General features: G+C 39.1%; 1 protein-coding gene across 4 annotated transcripts in view; it reads right to left on the bottom strand.

The window, feature by feature from the left end:
* Positions 1-402: 402 nt before the first annotated feature.
* Positions 403-14190, bottom strand: part of LOC116265743 (uncharacterized) — a 35361-nt gene continuing 21573 nt past the window's right edge. For 3 of the 4 annotated variants that reach the window (XM_031646598.2, XM_031646602.2, XM_031646603.2), the window contains 12 exons: positions 13694-13821; positions 13263-13563; positions 12966-13141; positions 12381-12505; positions 12161-12278; positions 3678-3733; positions 3421-3514; positions 3138-3333; positions 2957-3046; positions 2787-2890; positions 2660-2722; positions 403-765 (listed from right to left, as the gene is read on the bottom strand). In XM_031646598.2, the coding sequence (XP_031502458.1) occupies positions 658-765; positions 2660-2722; positions 2787-2890; positions 2957-3046; positions 3138-3333; positions 3421-3514; positions 3678-3733; positions 12161-12278; positions 12381-12505; positions 12966-13141; positions 13263-13563; positions 13694-13821 (1559 nt within the window). In that variant the 3' untranslated portion in view covers positions 403-657. The remainder of the gene's footprint in view (positions 766-2659; positions 2723-2786; positions 2891-2956; positions 3047-3137; positions 3334-3420; positions 3515-3677; positions 3734-12160; positions 12279-12380; positions 12506-12965; positions 13142-13262; positions 13564-13693; positions 13822-14190) is intronic. The other variant, XM_031646599.2, reaches the window with a different exon arrangement.

Here is a 14190-nt window from a genome sequence, read left to right as displayed (position 1 = left end):
GAAGTGAAAGGACCACCCCGCTAAGATCAAACTCATCAACATAAAAAAAAGAAAAGAAAAAGAACGGAATTTGTAAGGGTTTAAGGCAAGGAGATAGAAGTGAAAATGGTCACCGGCAACCGAGGCGACTAATCATGTAAATTTGGAAGCCTACATATGCATGTTCTTATGCGTACGCCTGAACTGAACAAAAAGAGAGATGAAAGTATTTACTGCAGCCATCATCAGATTATGCTAAAATTTGAAGATTGGAAATCCTAGCCTCAAGGGGGTACAAAGTAGCTGGTTCGGCTAGGGATGCATGAAATGGCATGTTTTTAGTTCGATTACTATGGATGTTATGCTATGGCTCTACATCTTATATTGATCATTACTGTTCAATATGATTTATTTCTTTAAAAATAAAAAACAAATGTAAGTACCTTGATACAGTGGAAAAATATAATGTTCCCAGAAGGTTCTTTCCTTGAATACATTATAGCAGCTTTTACATAGGATAACATTTACAATAAGAAGCATATGGAACAACATTCAAAATATATCACAAAATACATCAACTTTGCAGTTGAAGATTCAACGAAGAATATCTGGAGCAAGTAGAAAGTACACGCAGTGGCAGAGAAAGATGCATGGATTTGTGATTGACAAAATATACATTCATATCTGCCACCATTTCCGGCCTTCCAGTGTCTTGACAAGTTCATCGGCCATTGACTTAAAGTTCTGAGCTCCACTCTCCAGCTCAGCAGTGCGCCTGTCCAATCTCTGGTAACACAATGTGAAGTTATCATAAGGCATATGCTAAATTGCGGCAGCCATAAAAATAAAATGTGTATCCAGTAACAACAGAGCATATAACAAGAGTGTATAAGAGCTTCAATTAAATTCAAGGACGAGCTATTACATTGTTACTCTAAGCTGTCAGAAAGATAGGGGTCTAATAACGTTAAAAAAGAAAACTTCGCTCTAACGGAAAAAAAACGACCATAACTTCATTAGATCTGTATAACAGTACAGACCTATGGATGCACACGAGCAGTGTTCAATCCAAGATCGGGTTGGTCAAGCAGAAGCTGCTCACCCAAGCTCAACTTTTGCTTTGCTGGGTCCAAGTTAAGCCAGAACATAAATATTTTTAATGTTACATATGACATGGCTATAACAGCAATTGAATTCTTGACCCTTTTTTCTTATAAAAGTAGACACCATCGATCAACCCATCGAGCAACATGAACTGGTCATGGTGCTCATATATGACAATATTCAAACGTAGGCCAGCCAACTTCAGGTTAATCAAGTCTGGGACAGCTCTTTTGGAGCTTAGCTTGTCTACTCTAGCTCGGTTTATTCATTTGACACAAGCCTATTTGAGTTCCAGCGAATGGATTCCATGTAAACCAGTGTATGGGCCGCTACATAAAGGAGGTTAACCATGAACCTCACTTTCATCCAGAGTCACAGATTTTTGCGAGATCTTCAAAAATCTTGCGATATTTATGAGAAGAAAAGTACAACCAAAATATTGGGAAAATTTCGTAAGATTTTAAAAATTTCAGCAGAAATAAATATTTCAAGATATTTTTTCACTTTCTTTGCAATTATTAGTTTTCATTTATTTTATTTTTTTTATTTTATGATTTTTTTATTTTTTTAAATATGCTGAGATTTTTTCCCGATTTTTTTTAACTTTGCTGAAAAACACACGAGAAAAACCTCACTGATACTTTCTCCAGAACAATATTTTGTGACAATGATTTCACCTTTCGAACAAAACGTTGTATTTCTAGTTTGATATCATTACAACTCAAAGTGTGATGCACTAACCCAGATTTTGAGATGCAGACGAAATATAGCATTTATAGGTATAATACTGCAAGAGGATAGACTAAAGGAAATAGTTCACAATTTTGAGAGGAAGAAGAAATAACAGATTCTTAGCATGTACAGGCACGAGTAGCTGAAAAGAGTGGTGCTAGTAAAAGCAGAGGACAGAAACTAGAAGAAAGCTTCATTGTTGAGTAAGAAACTCAAATAAAATGAAAAAAACAATGTCAATAATTGTAAAGCAGGCCTTAACTTGAGAATAGAAACAATTTAAGAGTCACACTCTGAAGATACCAGCCACTCCAACAAATCACACAATGAGAAACCTCAAACTAGAGGTGTAACACTTCTAATTAATCTCAAATGAAGTACAAAATCAGGCCTTAAAGCCCATACTAAGCAAGGGACCCAGGTCCCTTATAGAAGAAAGCAAGGAAGAAGGAGAAAAGAAGCTAGCTGTTGGGCAGCTCCAACGGCCAGATTTCTAGCCGTTGGGAGAAAGCGAACAGCTAGTTACCTTTGATAAAAAAAGAAACATAAAAGGATATACAGAAAAATACAAGAAGAATAAAAAGAAAATACATACATAAAAGCCTATACATACATACATACATACATACATACATACATATATTTATATATACAAATCATACATCAAACTACTATGAGTTTAAGATATATGACAGTACATATAAAAGCATATATGCATACATACATTAGAGCTCATCCTTAAATTCGGAGTGGTGCTAGTAAAGAACCAAGGAAATAAATCAATTGCATATATATGAGATTGGCAACAGTCAGTCCCCTGCAAACAATAATGGAAGGTCAGTACCTCAAGCTTTTCTTGACGTTCTACGAGCTTATCTCTTGCCTGTTTTGCTGCTCCAGAAGCATCCTGAGGAACAATACGTGTGATTTTGAGTGTAAAACACAAAATGTGAAAAATTATTGCAACTTACCCCCGCTTTTCTGTATTGGGCAATGATTTCTTCAGGTCTTCTCATTCTAGGCTTCTCAGCTGCTGCTTTTCCACCCAGTAACTTTTCCCTCTCAAACTCCTCATCTGTAGTAAAACATACATCAATCAACTGGATAAACAAATGAGACATCAGAAGAAGACTGCAACAACCTGTTCTATTCTGCTTGCTGGTGGAGCCTAAGGTGCTGCTGGCAGTTGAAGATGATGAAATTGGTACAATGTCATCGATTTCAATGTCATCTAACAACAAAAAACAATCAGATAGTTAATTTTCATGACATACTGAAACTGAAAGCCAGTGCATGCCATGAATTTTCAGGATGATCCATACCAATACTAAGTTCCACATCATCCTGCTGGCACATGGCTCTTTTTGAAGAATCATGGAATGGATTCTTGGAAAAAATGTGTCCCAGCTCTTCGACAAAAGTAGCTCTTGAAAGGTCTTTATTATTGTCTACGGTATTCCGAACAGGGCCACCTTTGAAACCTTTCATGATGTTGCCAATAATCCCTGGAGAAGGATCCTGCAGAAGGGGGAAAAATAAAAAAGTCAAACCACTAAAGGAACTTCCAAACATCAATATATACAACACAAGAATAAGTCTATTCACTTGTTTTTTCACTTGATATGAAGCCATGTTCATGGCTGCATCAGCTGCAACTGCAAGGACTTTATCATGAAGGCATGCCAAAGAATCAGGGATCCTGCATGAGCAATGCACTAAAATTTAAAATCCACGAAAGCATATTTCCAGATTACTTCTTCAGACCAACAACTAGAACACTGCAGACTCTGCAAAAGGAAAAAGTTAAATAACCAAAATCATTTTAGCAAGAAAAATGAAAATGAATGGTAATGGAAAGATACCTGAAATCATTCTCGCCAGACAAAATAGAAATGAATGCTAATTCGCTGCTATTGTTCTAGTTGCCACAAAGAAATAAAAAAAAATCAGGAACTCAAATATAAGAAAATCATTGCCAAAAATTACAAACATCACAGGAGGACATGACAAAAGAAAGCAACAATTAACATGCATTACACTCTGAACATGCAAAAGCATTGTCTAATAACTTCACACCAATGGGTGTAAAAGGTCAAATCCAAGTCATATTTCAAAAACAGAGGGAGAGAGAAAAGAGAGATAGAGAGAGAGATAGTACCCCTCAATTAAACATGCTTTTATATTTGTATCACAAACTTTACAAGGGCTTTAAAATCATCTCAATTTTGCTAACTTATAAGATCTGGGATTTAAGAAAAAGAAAATAGTTGTTGCATAAGAAAGAAAGGGAAACAAGCAAAATAACAAAAGTAAAATAATTAGTGATTTTCATTTTAATCATTATGGGAAAACACAGTTGTATATGCCATGCACCACACTCATAACAAAGGGCATCCTCCTCGTGTTATGTTATGTGGCCTCTTGTCATATGATGTAGAATAGTAGAATATTTGGTCTCCAGCAGGGGTTTAATTATTTCCATTCACTTTAGTACTTTTTTTTTTCTCAGTTTCCTTCTATTTCCCCTCAATGACAATATACAAAGAGTTTCTACACACAGGGGAGTCCATCTCTAAGGAGAATTAACCATTATTGATTCATAGTCAAGAACTATGTGTTCCAATCCATGCACGAGGTTCATATTCAACTTGATCAAAACTGTGTTCCAATCCATGCACGAGTCCAACCTTTTCGTTTTACTTGACAATGCCTTCAACCACTGTTCTGCACAATCCCAAAGAGTTCTGGACCCACTCCATCTTCCCCTAACTAGACCACATCCATAAAGCTTGTTATAGTTCTGAACAATCTTCCACTTATCACCTTATTTTCAACATTCCTTGCATCACAACAGTTGTTCTTCAATACTCTACTATGCAGTCCAAAAGAAGCCTCAAAGTTTAACATTAAGTCCTCAACCACATATTACCAGCCAGAAATGCCAAACCTTTGGGCTTCCTTACCTGCAATGGACAAGCAACCCAATCCTACCTCTTACCATACATTTTGTGGAAGATGGTCTGGGACCTTATTTCTCTAGAGTTCAAATACCTTACTAGATAACTTGTGAAAGTTACAACTATGGAGAATGTTTGCAGAAGCTAAGAAATAAAGATAAAAAAGAACAACTATTTAGTAGACAGAGTTAGAAGAGGGTGAGAAAAAAATGCCAAAAGTTGAGAATTTTCACTCCTTTTCTCACGCTCAAAGTGTTGAGACAAGTTTGAGAGGAAAGAGACGATTCAACTTTCATTAAACATAACCTCCTTATTAATAAGTATCCGGGAGCAACAGAAAAATTACAGATTCAGTCCAAGAAATAAAATACTTAAAAAAAACCTCCTATGCTAACACTAATAAACCTATAACACTAACATATTTACCAAAAACCCATTCACTATGTTTACTCTCAACTCTCCCCCTCAAGCTGAAGCACAGATGTCAATCATGCTCAATGTTACAACATCTTGCAAAATCAACACTAGGAAGAGGCTTGGTAAACACGCCAACAACTTGATCTTCTAAAGACACATGAGTAGAGAACATAAATCCTGCTTGGACCATGTCACTAGTATAGTAACAATCGACTTCTATATGGTTGACACTCTATGAAAAACTAGATTGTTGGCAATATAGGTAGCTGCCTTGTTGTCACATCTCATCTTCATAAGAACCTTCACCTGAACTCCTAGATTGATAAGCATAGATTTATCCAAATTATTTCGGCAATTGTGAGCCATAACTATATATTCTGACTCTGTGCTAGATCTGAACACAACACTCAACTTCTTGCTCGCCCACAAAATTAGATTTCCACCAACAAACACATAGAAACCAGAAGGAGACTTTATATTGTCAATCGACCCTACATAGTCTGCAACATTATATGCTTCTACATCTAAAGATGATTCCTTTTGAAATAGTCTGCATTGGTATAAGCTTCTTGGTGTTGGAGATTTACTGCTCATTGTCACCAGTCAAGATGATATCATCAACATAATGTAACCTATACCTTTAGACCTCCTTTTTATGAATAAGGAGTGATCTGAAGGAGATCTTTGGAATCCATATTCTTAACGTTACTTCACATAATTCATGAAACCAGACAAGTAGGCTTTGCTTCAAACCATAAATTATCTTTTTAACTTGCATACCTTTCCACACTCCCCTTGTTTCTCAAATCCAGTGGTCATTGCATGTACACTGCCTGTGACAGGTCACCATATAAAAAGGCATCCTTAACATCGAGTTGCGACATATTCCACCCAAAATGTTCTGCAATAAAAGTAGCTAATCTAATTATGCCAAGCCTGACAGGAGAAAAGGTTTCAAAAAAGTCTACTTCACATGCTAGTGTGTATCTTTTGGTTGCGTCTTGTACCTCCCCACTGAACCATCTGGGTGATACTTGATCATAAATACCCACTTTGAACCAACAGTTTCACTATTTGTAAAAGGATCTACAAGTTCCCACATACCCCAAGGCATTAGAGAATCCATTTTGTCCTGCATGGCTTGCCTCCACTTAGGATCCAGTGAAGTCTATTGATGGCTGATAGAGTAGGAGTTGCATACAAAGCAGACATGAAGCGTTGCATGCTTTCTCCAAGTCTGTCTATGGACACAAACTTGGAAATAAAATGAAGAATACATTGGCGCTTCCCCTTTCTAAGAGAAATAGGTAAGTCATCTCCCATTTTAGGCTAAGTCACACACACGGACCGATGCGGTGTGGGTGCGGGTGCGGCCCGACATGGCACCTCTTCTTTTTTCCCTCTTCTCTCTCTCCCCCTTTATTTTATTTAATAGAACTTTGAGTTTTGTATGAGATTAAGGTAACCTTGATAAAAAAAAGTTTAAAAATATAGACAAATAAAATTACATATAACAAGTTACATATGTATGTAGTCATACATATGTATACATATATATTTATATATTCTCGCCGCACCCGCACCCATTTTTTTTTTTTTGGGAACTTGCCGCATTCCACACCAGCACTCGCACCCATGTGACATAGGGTTCAGGACAATCTACAATACTATCTGGTTCAACATTAGAATTGTTAGTCCCATCAAGTATGCTTACCTCTTAAGATGGAGTCGATGGAGAGCCATGGGGGGATGTATGTTGTTGAGTATACACCAATGAAGTATCATGGATGCAAGCAGAAGGCTTCGGAGTAAGAGCACAAGGGACAGACTCTAATGGAGTAGGAGAGGTAGGCAATAGAAGAGAAGATAGCACCTCACCTCAGTATGTGGACTTGAGAAATAAAGAGATGACTCAAAAAAGGTAACATCTGTACTGATATACTCTTATCATTTAATAAGATCAAAGCATGTATATCCCTTTTGGTTTTTTGGGTACTCCAAAAATATACACTTGACTTGCTTGTGCAAACAGTTTGTCCTTGTTACGACTAAGGATATGAACAAAATAAACACAACCAAAAACTTTTCAGGACAAATGAAACAGAGGGCAATTAGGATAAAGTAACTGAATAGGAATTTTTTCCTCAATAGTAGAAGAAGGCATCCGATTAATGAAGTAGCAGGTAGAGAAGATAGCATCTCCCCAAAAGGATGTTGGCATATTGGTTTGGAGTATAAGAGAACGTGCAACATTTTAAGAGATATCTATGCTTTCTTTTGGCAACTCCATTATGCTAGGAAGCATGGGTACAAGTGAATTAAGGACAGACACCATGACCTTTGTAGAATTATAGTAATTATGTAATTAAATTTTAAAGCATTGTTAGTGCAAAGATATTTAATAGTGGAACCACATTGAGTTTTTATTTCAAGCACAAACAATTGAGAAAAAAAGACTCCGGACCTCTCTTTTAACAAAAAAAAGGAAAAAAAAAAACAAGACACTCTAGAGTCTAGAACAATCATCAACTATGGCAAGATAATGCTTGAAATGAGACCGACTACGTCCCCATACATCAAAATGGACAAGCTCAAAAAGACTATGACTTGAAAGAAAAGAACTACAACTATGTTTCCCAAGTTGATAGGCTTCACACTAAAAAGTGCCAAAGAAGGAATTTGAGCGATCAATCGACGAAGATTGTGAAAAGAAGGATGACCAAGCCAAAGGGGCCAATAGAACGAATTAGAGTTTGACTCAACAAAAGAAGCTACTACTCCAACTTGTATAGTAGATAGTAAATTCCCGTGGTAAAAAATAACTCAGCAATTTGAGTCTTTGGTAGGTGGCTCACATGGGAGATTTTTGGGGAACTCCAGGGCATGCAAAACCCTCTGAATATGTAAAGTAGAGGATAAGTGAACATTTCCTTCACCATGATGGGTGACAATCTCCCATCAGCAAGCTTCATATGCAGACAGAGAAGAGAAGGATGCAAGGTAGAAAAACTACAAGATTCTCTACAAAAGTGTCGAGAAGCTCCCGAATGGGCTGAATCAACAAACCATCCAATACCTTTATTCTCTATCATGGTACATGCAGAACAAGCCATGTCACTTACTGCAGTGGACAGATGCAGCTAGCTAGACTAGGAACTGCTCGTACTTAGCAAGGCTGACATGAAACATGAAGGATTATGCAGACACAGATGAAGACTGAGCAGGCACTCTAGTAGGAGATGCAATTATAGTAGTAGATGCAACTACAATGGGAGATGTAGCCTGAGCTACTACCTTGGTAGAAGGAGTTGACGAAGAGGATGGATGATCATGTTTGTCCCAACACCTATTGATGAAAAGTGAAAACTAACTTGCAGATGAACGAAACTTTAAAACTAAAGTACTTACACTAGAAGACAACAAGACAATATAAAACAAAAGTAACTTTTAACTTCATTCGACATCAAGTGTATACAAAATAGAATCGTCGCCCATTTATAGGGGCGAGAGTAGCAACGGGTCAGGTCCTGTACAAGTGCTCAACCCAAACAGACCCACATAGATATCACATGAACATACGTACAAAGTGAATCACAAAATAACATATGTAACTCAAAATTACAATTCAACTAGGCCTGGGCATCGGGCCGAGGCGGGCCGGCCCGTCGGGCCACTCAACCCGGCACGGGCCCGGCCCGATAGCCCGGGTCTCGGCCTGGCCCGATAGCCCGGGTCTCGGCCCGCCCCCCCCCCTCCTCGACCACCTTTACCCCCGCCCTGGCGCCCTCTCGACCCCCTTTCCCCATCCCGACCCCCTTTCCCCGCGCCCTCCCGTCGCCGTCCCCCCACCCTCCAGACCCCCTTTCCCCCGCCCTCCCGTCGCCGGCAGAAGGAGGGGGAGCAGCGAGGAAGACAAAGGAGGAGGGGGAGCGGCGAGGGAGACGGAGGAGGAGGGAGAGGGGGAGCGGAGAGGGAGACGGGAAGGGAGAGGGAGAGCGGGAGCGGAGAGGATGAGGGAGAGGGAGAGCAGGAGGGGGACGGAGGGCGGGAGTCGGAACGGGCCGGGCCGGCCTATCGGGCCAGGGTCAGGTTTTTCCTGGCTCGGCGCCCAGGCTTAAATTCAACCCCTGGTCTGCCTCGAGTATCTACGCAGAGGCACCTCTTCTCGTGTGTGCTCTGGGTCCACAGGGGATCCCACGGTTGAAGGTTCATGAATTACACTGATGCCTGAAGGTGGAACCTGAAGCGCAGAACTGGACCCAGGAGAGTGACGGGTCTAGTCCTGCCCTGCATCACCTATCCTTGAGATGACCTCTTTGCACAATTGGGCATGGGAGATCCATGGCCTTGACCTCCTATGACTACCAAGGTAGAAGAAGGGAAGTCACTAGATGCCTGAGACAATAACAACAAGGCGACTGAGCCGATTACCAGTTAGCGCTTGCACCTTAGCAACTGAGTGCTCAAGAGATAATCAAGATAAGAATCTCATCACCATAGTCTGCTCTTGATGAGTTTGATGGCATTTCTTGCACGATAGACGAACAAAATTCTACCTCTCATATGCAGACATAACAGAAACGAAATATACTGAACCAAACTCTAGTCTCTCTGCTGAGGCAGAAAAATCTCTTGCTTTACCAGTAAAATCCTGCTCACATCCTTATCATGTGAGTATGCATCCTAATAAAAATTGCCACATCTACTTAGCCATGATAGACAAAGCCATCTTCAATGTGGGCCTGGACACTATTCATAATCTAGGTCATGATAACATTGTTGTGCTCTTTGCATGTAGCATCCTTTCCTACCTTTTCTTTTGGTTCCTCTTCTGAAATAATGTGATCTTTCCAATGTCCAACAATTGATACCATAAACATATAAGACCACCTTTCATAGTTAGAGTAATCTAACTTAACTAATGACCCATAAGAGAAGGGGTTCACAAACACCTTATAATCTGCAGTGATATCAAACCTAGAATCTCCTTCAAGTTGTTTATCAACCATAGTGCTCAACAGAAAAAAAAAAAGGAAGGATAAACAGGAAGGCTGTATAAAAGAGGGCAATATAGTCCATTGAACCATCTATCTACAGCTCTGCAACTCTCTCAGCCAAGCATAAATGTATGTGAAATCACACTCTGCTATAAGTCTGATCTAGGAGACCAGCACCCAATATTGTCAACAAAAAGAAAAAAAGGACACCCAAAACAGAAAGATATAACTCTGACTTGAATAAAGAAAATTCTCACCAGCACTAAATGATGAACAGCATTTACATATTCCAATGACACCAACAACAGAACACTTAGTCGCCCAAAGAAGTCAAACTCAGATCAAATGTAAGTGAAAATCACGTCTCCCTATAGCTAATCCACCAATGACAGATTCAGATGGACATCAGCCACATGTTACTAACCCAAGACTCCAAAAAGAGGCTGCAATCCAAACCACAACTACTCTGATCTGATGCCACAATTGAAAGCATTTGAAAAAAATGTCCATGGTAGGGAATAAAACCACTACAAATCTGACATCAACATTTTACCTACATAAATTCTTCATAGTGTCGACTTCTTATAGGAAATCAAATCTCAGAACAACAACAACTACTCCTTACAAGAAAAGTAGCTAGCAATTGGGCGACTCTTCAAGATCAATTGTATATTGTATACCTGATCGGGGACATCAGATTCATCATCAACAAATGCAATATTCTTCTATAACAACACACAACCAGCACCACAAGTATTTTTCAGCATGGTATCAGATCTGATCTGCAACTCCACCTTGATAACTCGAACAGGACTTCCACCAGATATCAACGACCAAAAACTCTACCGCAATGCACAAACATAGGTCCAACGACTCATTTAGGGTATATAATTACTATTGCATGATATTGATGTTAAGAAATAGGGTATATGTATGCATATATTACTTATGTTTATGTATGAACAATACATATAAAAATATAGGTTAATATATGTGTTAATAATGTATTATTGATAGGACGCCTTTTTTAGGTTTTACTTTCTATATTTATTTTTATTTTTATTTTTACTTTTTGATCTAGTCCCAACAGCTCATAGCTCTTTTATGAGCCGTTGGAACTAGCCCAATGGCTAGTTCAGTCCACTCGTCCCTCTCTTCTCTTGTATAAATATCTAAACTGCCATTGTACAAATTGAGCTGTGGTGTACAGCAATTCTCTATTCATTTGAATAAAGATTATCTTTTTGCTTGGCCTTAGTGCCTATTTCTGCTGCATGTTTATTTAGTGACTGTTGCAGTCACATTTTCAATTGAGTGGTAATTAGATCCCTAATCCACCAGCCTCCACATGCTCTTCAGAGCACACAACTTAAGTCAATGAAGAAACAAAGAAACAAGAAGAGAAGAGTGAGGAAGAAGAAGAAGGGAAGGAGAATAAGAAAAAAGAACGATAGAAAGCTCAAACTTGTTGGCATCAGACAGTCCTAGGAAGGATTGCTCTGATACCATGTTGAGACAAGTTTGAGGGGAAAGAGAGGATTCAACTTTCCTTAACCCTCATCCCCTTGTTAATAAAGTTTAGCGGATGTCAGAAAAATTACAGATTCAGTACAGACAACAATATAAAATACTTAAAAAGAACCTCCTATGTTAACGCTGATAGAGCCAATAACACATATGTAGCACTTCACTATATTTGCTCTCAACACAAAGCGTCTAGCCTGTACAAAGTACATGCCAGATATGGGTGCACACAGAGTTACAGCAGCGCAGTTATCAAGCTGAGCAGCAATTCAAAATGATACAGTATATTTTATTTGATGAAGGAGATTAAAGGACTAAGACATCAAGATAATTCCAAGCCCACAAAATGAAGGAAAGTGAAGCATGATAGCACCAAGAAGACAATCATGGACGAAAATTATCTCCAGCCAATGTTAACTGAGATACAAAACAAAAGACTGATATGCTCACCAACGCGATGTGCCCATTGTCATCAGAACAAATTGTTTTGGCCATATTAGCATTCAAATTCCAACGTAAGATAGACAATAAGGAGCTTCCAGCAATCAGCTCCAAGCCTGGGAAGGATCTGCAATTTCAGGCACCACAATTGATCTCATCTTTTAATAAATGTTTCCTACATCACTAAGTCCAAGACCAAAACACAAACAAGATACAGGGGAGCAAGTGCCTTATCTCGAGCAGTCCAGTCTGATAGAGTAGAACCACACCAATAGTGTTCTCGTCCTTCATAAAAGTTGCTGACCAACAACAAGGTTTTTCCAGATCTACTTTATGAATCCACTTACTTTCACCCTGAATGAATGAAAATCAGAAAATGCAAAATAAGGAATAACTTCTTGGATGGATCCTATTGGCACTGCAAAAATTGAAGCTCATATAAGGAGTCATCAATAGGTTGGACCTCCATTAATTTGACAAATGCAGATCTGAGAAAAAACATAGAATGTAGTAGTAACCAACCAAGTCCAATTCAGAGAATAAACCAAAATCCATTAAATATAAGTTCCTTTCGTGCTGAAAAAATTTGTGAATCTTAAACAACCCAGACCAGACCTGGTTCTGGAATGAATCTTCATAAAGTCATGCCCAGCCCCATCTACTAACCAGCTTCTACCAGGATACTTATTTGGACTACCAAACCTGGATCTCATAAAGATCAGATACAGTCGGTGACTAGGTCATACCCAGTCCATCAACACCCACGCTCATAATGACAAACTATTAAAAGTGAACAGATGAAGTTTCCACAAACCTCTAAAACTGATTCTAAGGAGTAGACACGCAATGCTTTCTCACAGCAAAGCAAGAGAAGAGAATCCAATGTACTCTTAGGAGCACATGATGCCCCATCATCAGCAACAGGAATGTGATGTTCTCCATCTGTTACAATATCTTCACCTGGCGATTGCTTTGATGACTTTCCCTGTACTGAAATACAATGGCTTACTAGAAAGAACCTCACATATGGATTAACTCACAAGAAACTAATACACAAGAACGAATATCAACTTCTGATTCATGAATTTTCAACAGAAAATTAAAAGCTTACCCAGAATATGCATAGAAATTGCAGTGGATTTATTTTTAGGATGAAGAGGTCGAGAACTTATCATGTCACCAGTTGCTGCATTAAGAGCAATTATATGGGCATCTCTATCAGCAAGAAAGAGATAGTTCAGCCCCTCAGCCATGTCCTGCTCTAAAGGTTTAGAAGTTGGATCTGAATTATTGACTGCACTGCTGATAGGATATAAACATTTCATTTCCATTGAAACAACTGCAGCATTACTGCTACCTACATGATCTCTATGAAACATGACAGTGAAAGAGTGCGCATTGAGCATCAATACCTGCATACAGGCAACCAGAATACAATCAGCTCCAATGTAGCATTGCAAGGAACATCTGCCAACAATTAGGCAATTTTGTAAACAATGGAGTGGCAAATAAGGTAGATATTTTAGTAAATTGAACGCTTACCTGACCATCCTCACATCCAATAGCAAGTTGGCCTCCAGAACATAAAAGTTGAAGCACACGGATCGGTGATTTAAGGAGAGAAAACAGTGCTACACACTGGTAATCTTTTTCTGACTTCATAATGTGTACTGCCAAAAAATGGTTGGGGACAGCTTTACTATATTGAAGCATGCATAAACGACACTCAGGACATTGTACGCAACAATATGTAACTTATGCAGGAAACAGTCAAGCCATTCAAAAAACATTCAGAGGGAAAAGCAAGACTATAGACCTCACAGAACAATAGTATGGACTATTTGATGTTCAGGCTAGTTAAAGCCTAGAGCTCAGACCAGATCATGGCCTGACCAACATCCTGTACAAGTGCAAGCAAATCCACAACAAGCAGAGGCTAATCCAAAGAATTTATGTAGGGTGGGAGTGGGGACAGGCAGCACACTGAGCCCGGTCCCCTCCCTCCCCCCCGCCCCCTCCTCTCTCTCTTCTCCCCAAAC

Source organism: Nymphaea colorata, chromosome 12 (assembly GCF_008831285.2).
Source record: "Nymphaea colorata isolate Beijing-Zhang1983 chromosome 12, ASM883128v2, whole genome shotgun sequence".
Taxonomy (NCBI): domain Eukaryota; kingdom Viridiplantae; phylum Streptophyta; class Magnoliopsida; order Nymphaeales; family Nymphaeaceae; genus Nymphaea; species Nymphaea colorata.
This window is presented reverse-complemented; position numbering and strand designations above follow the sequence as displayed.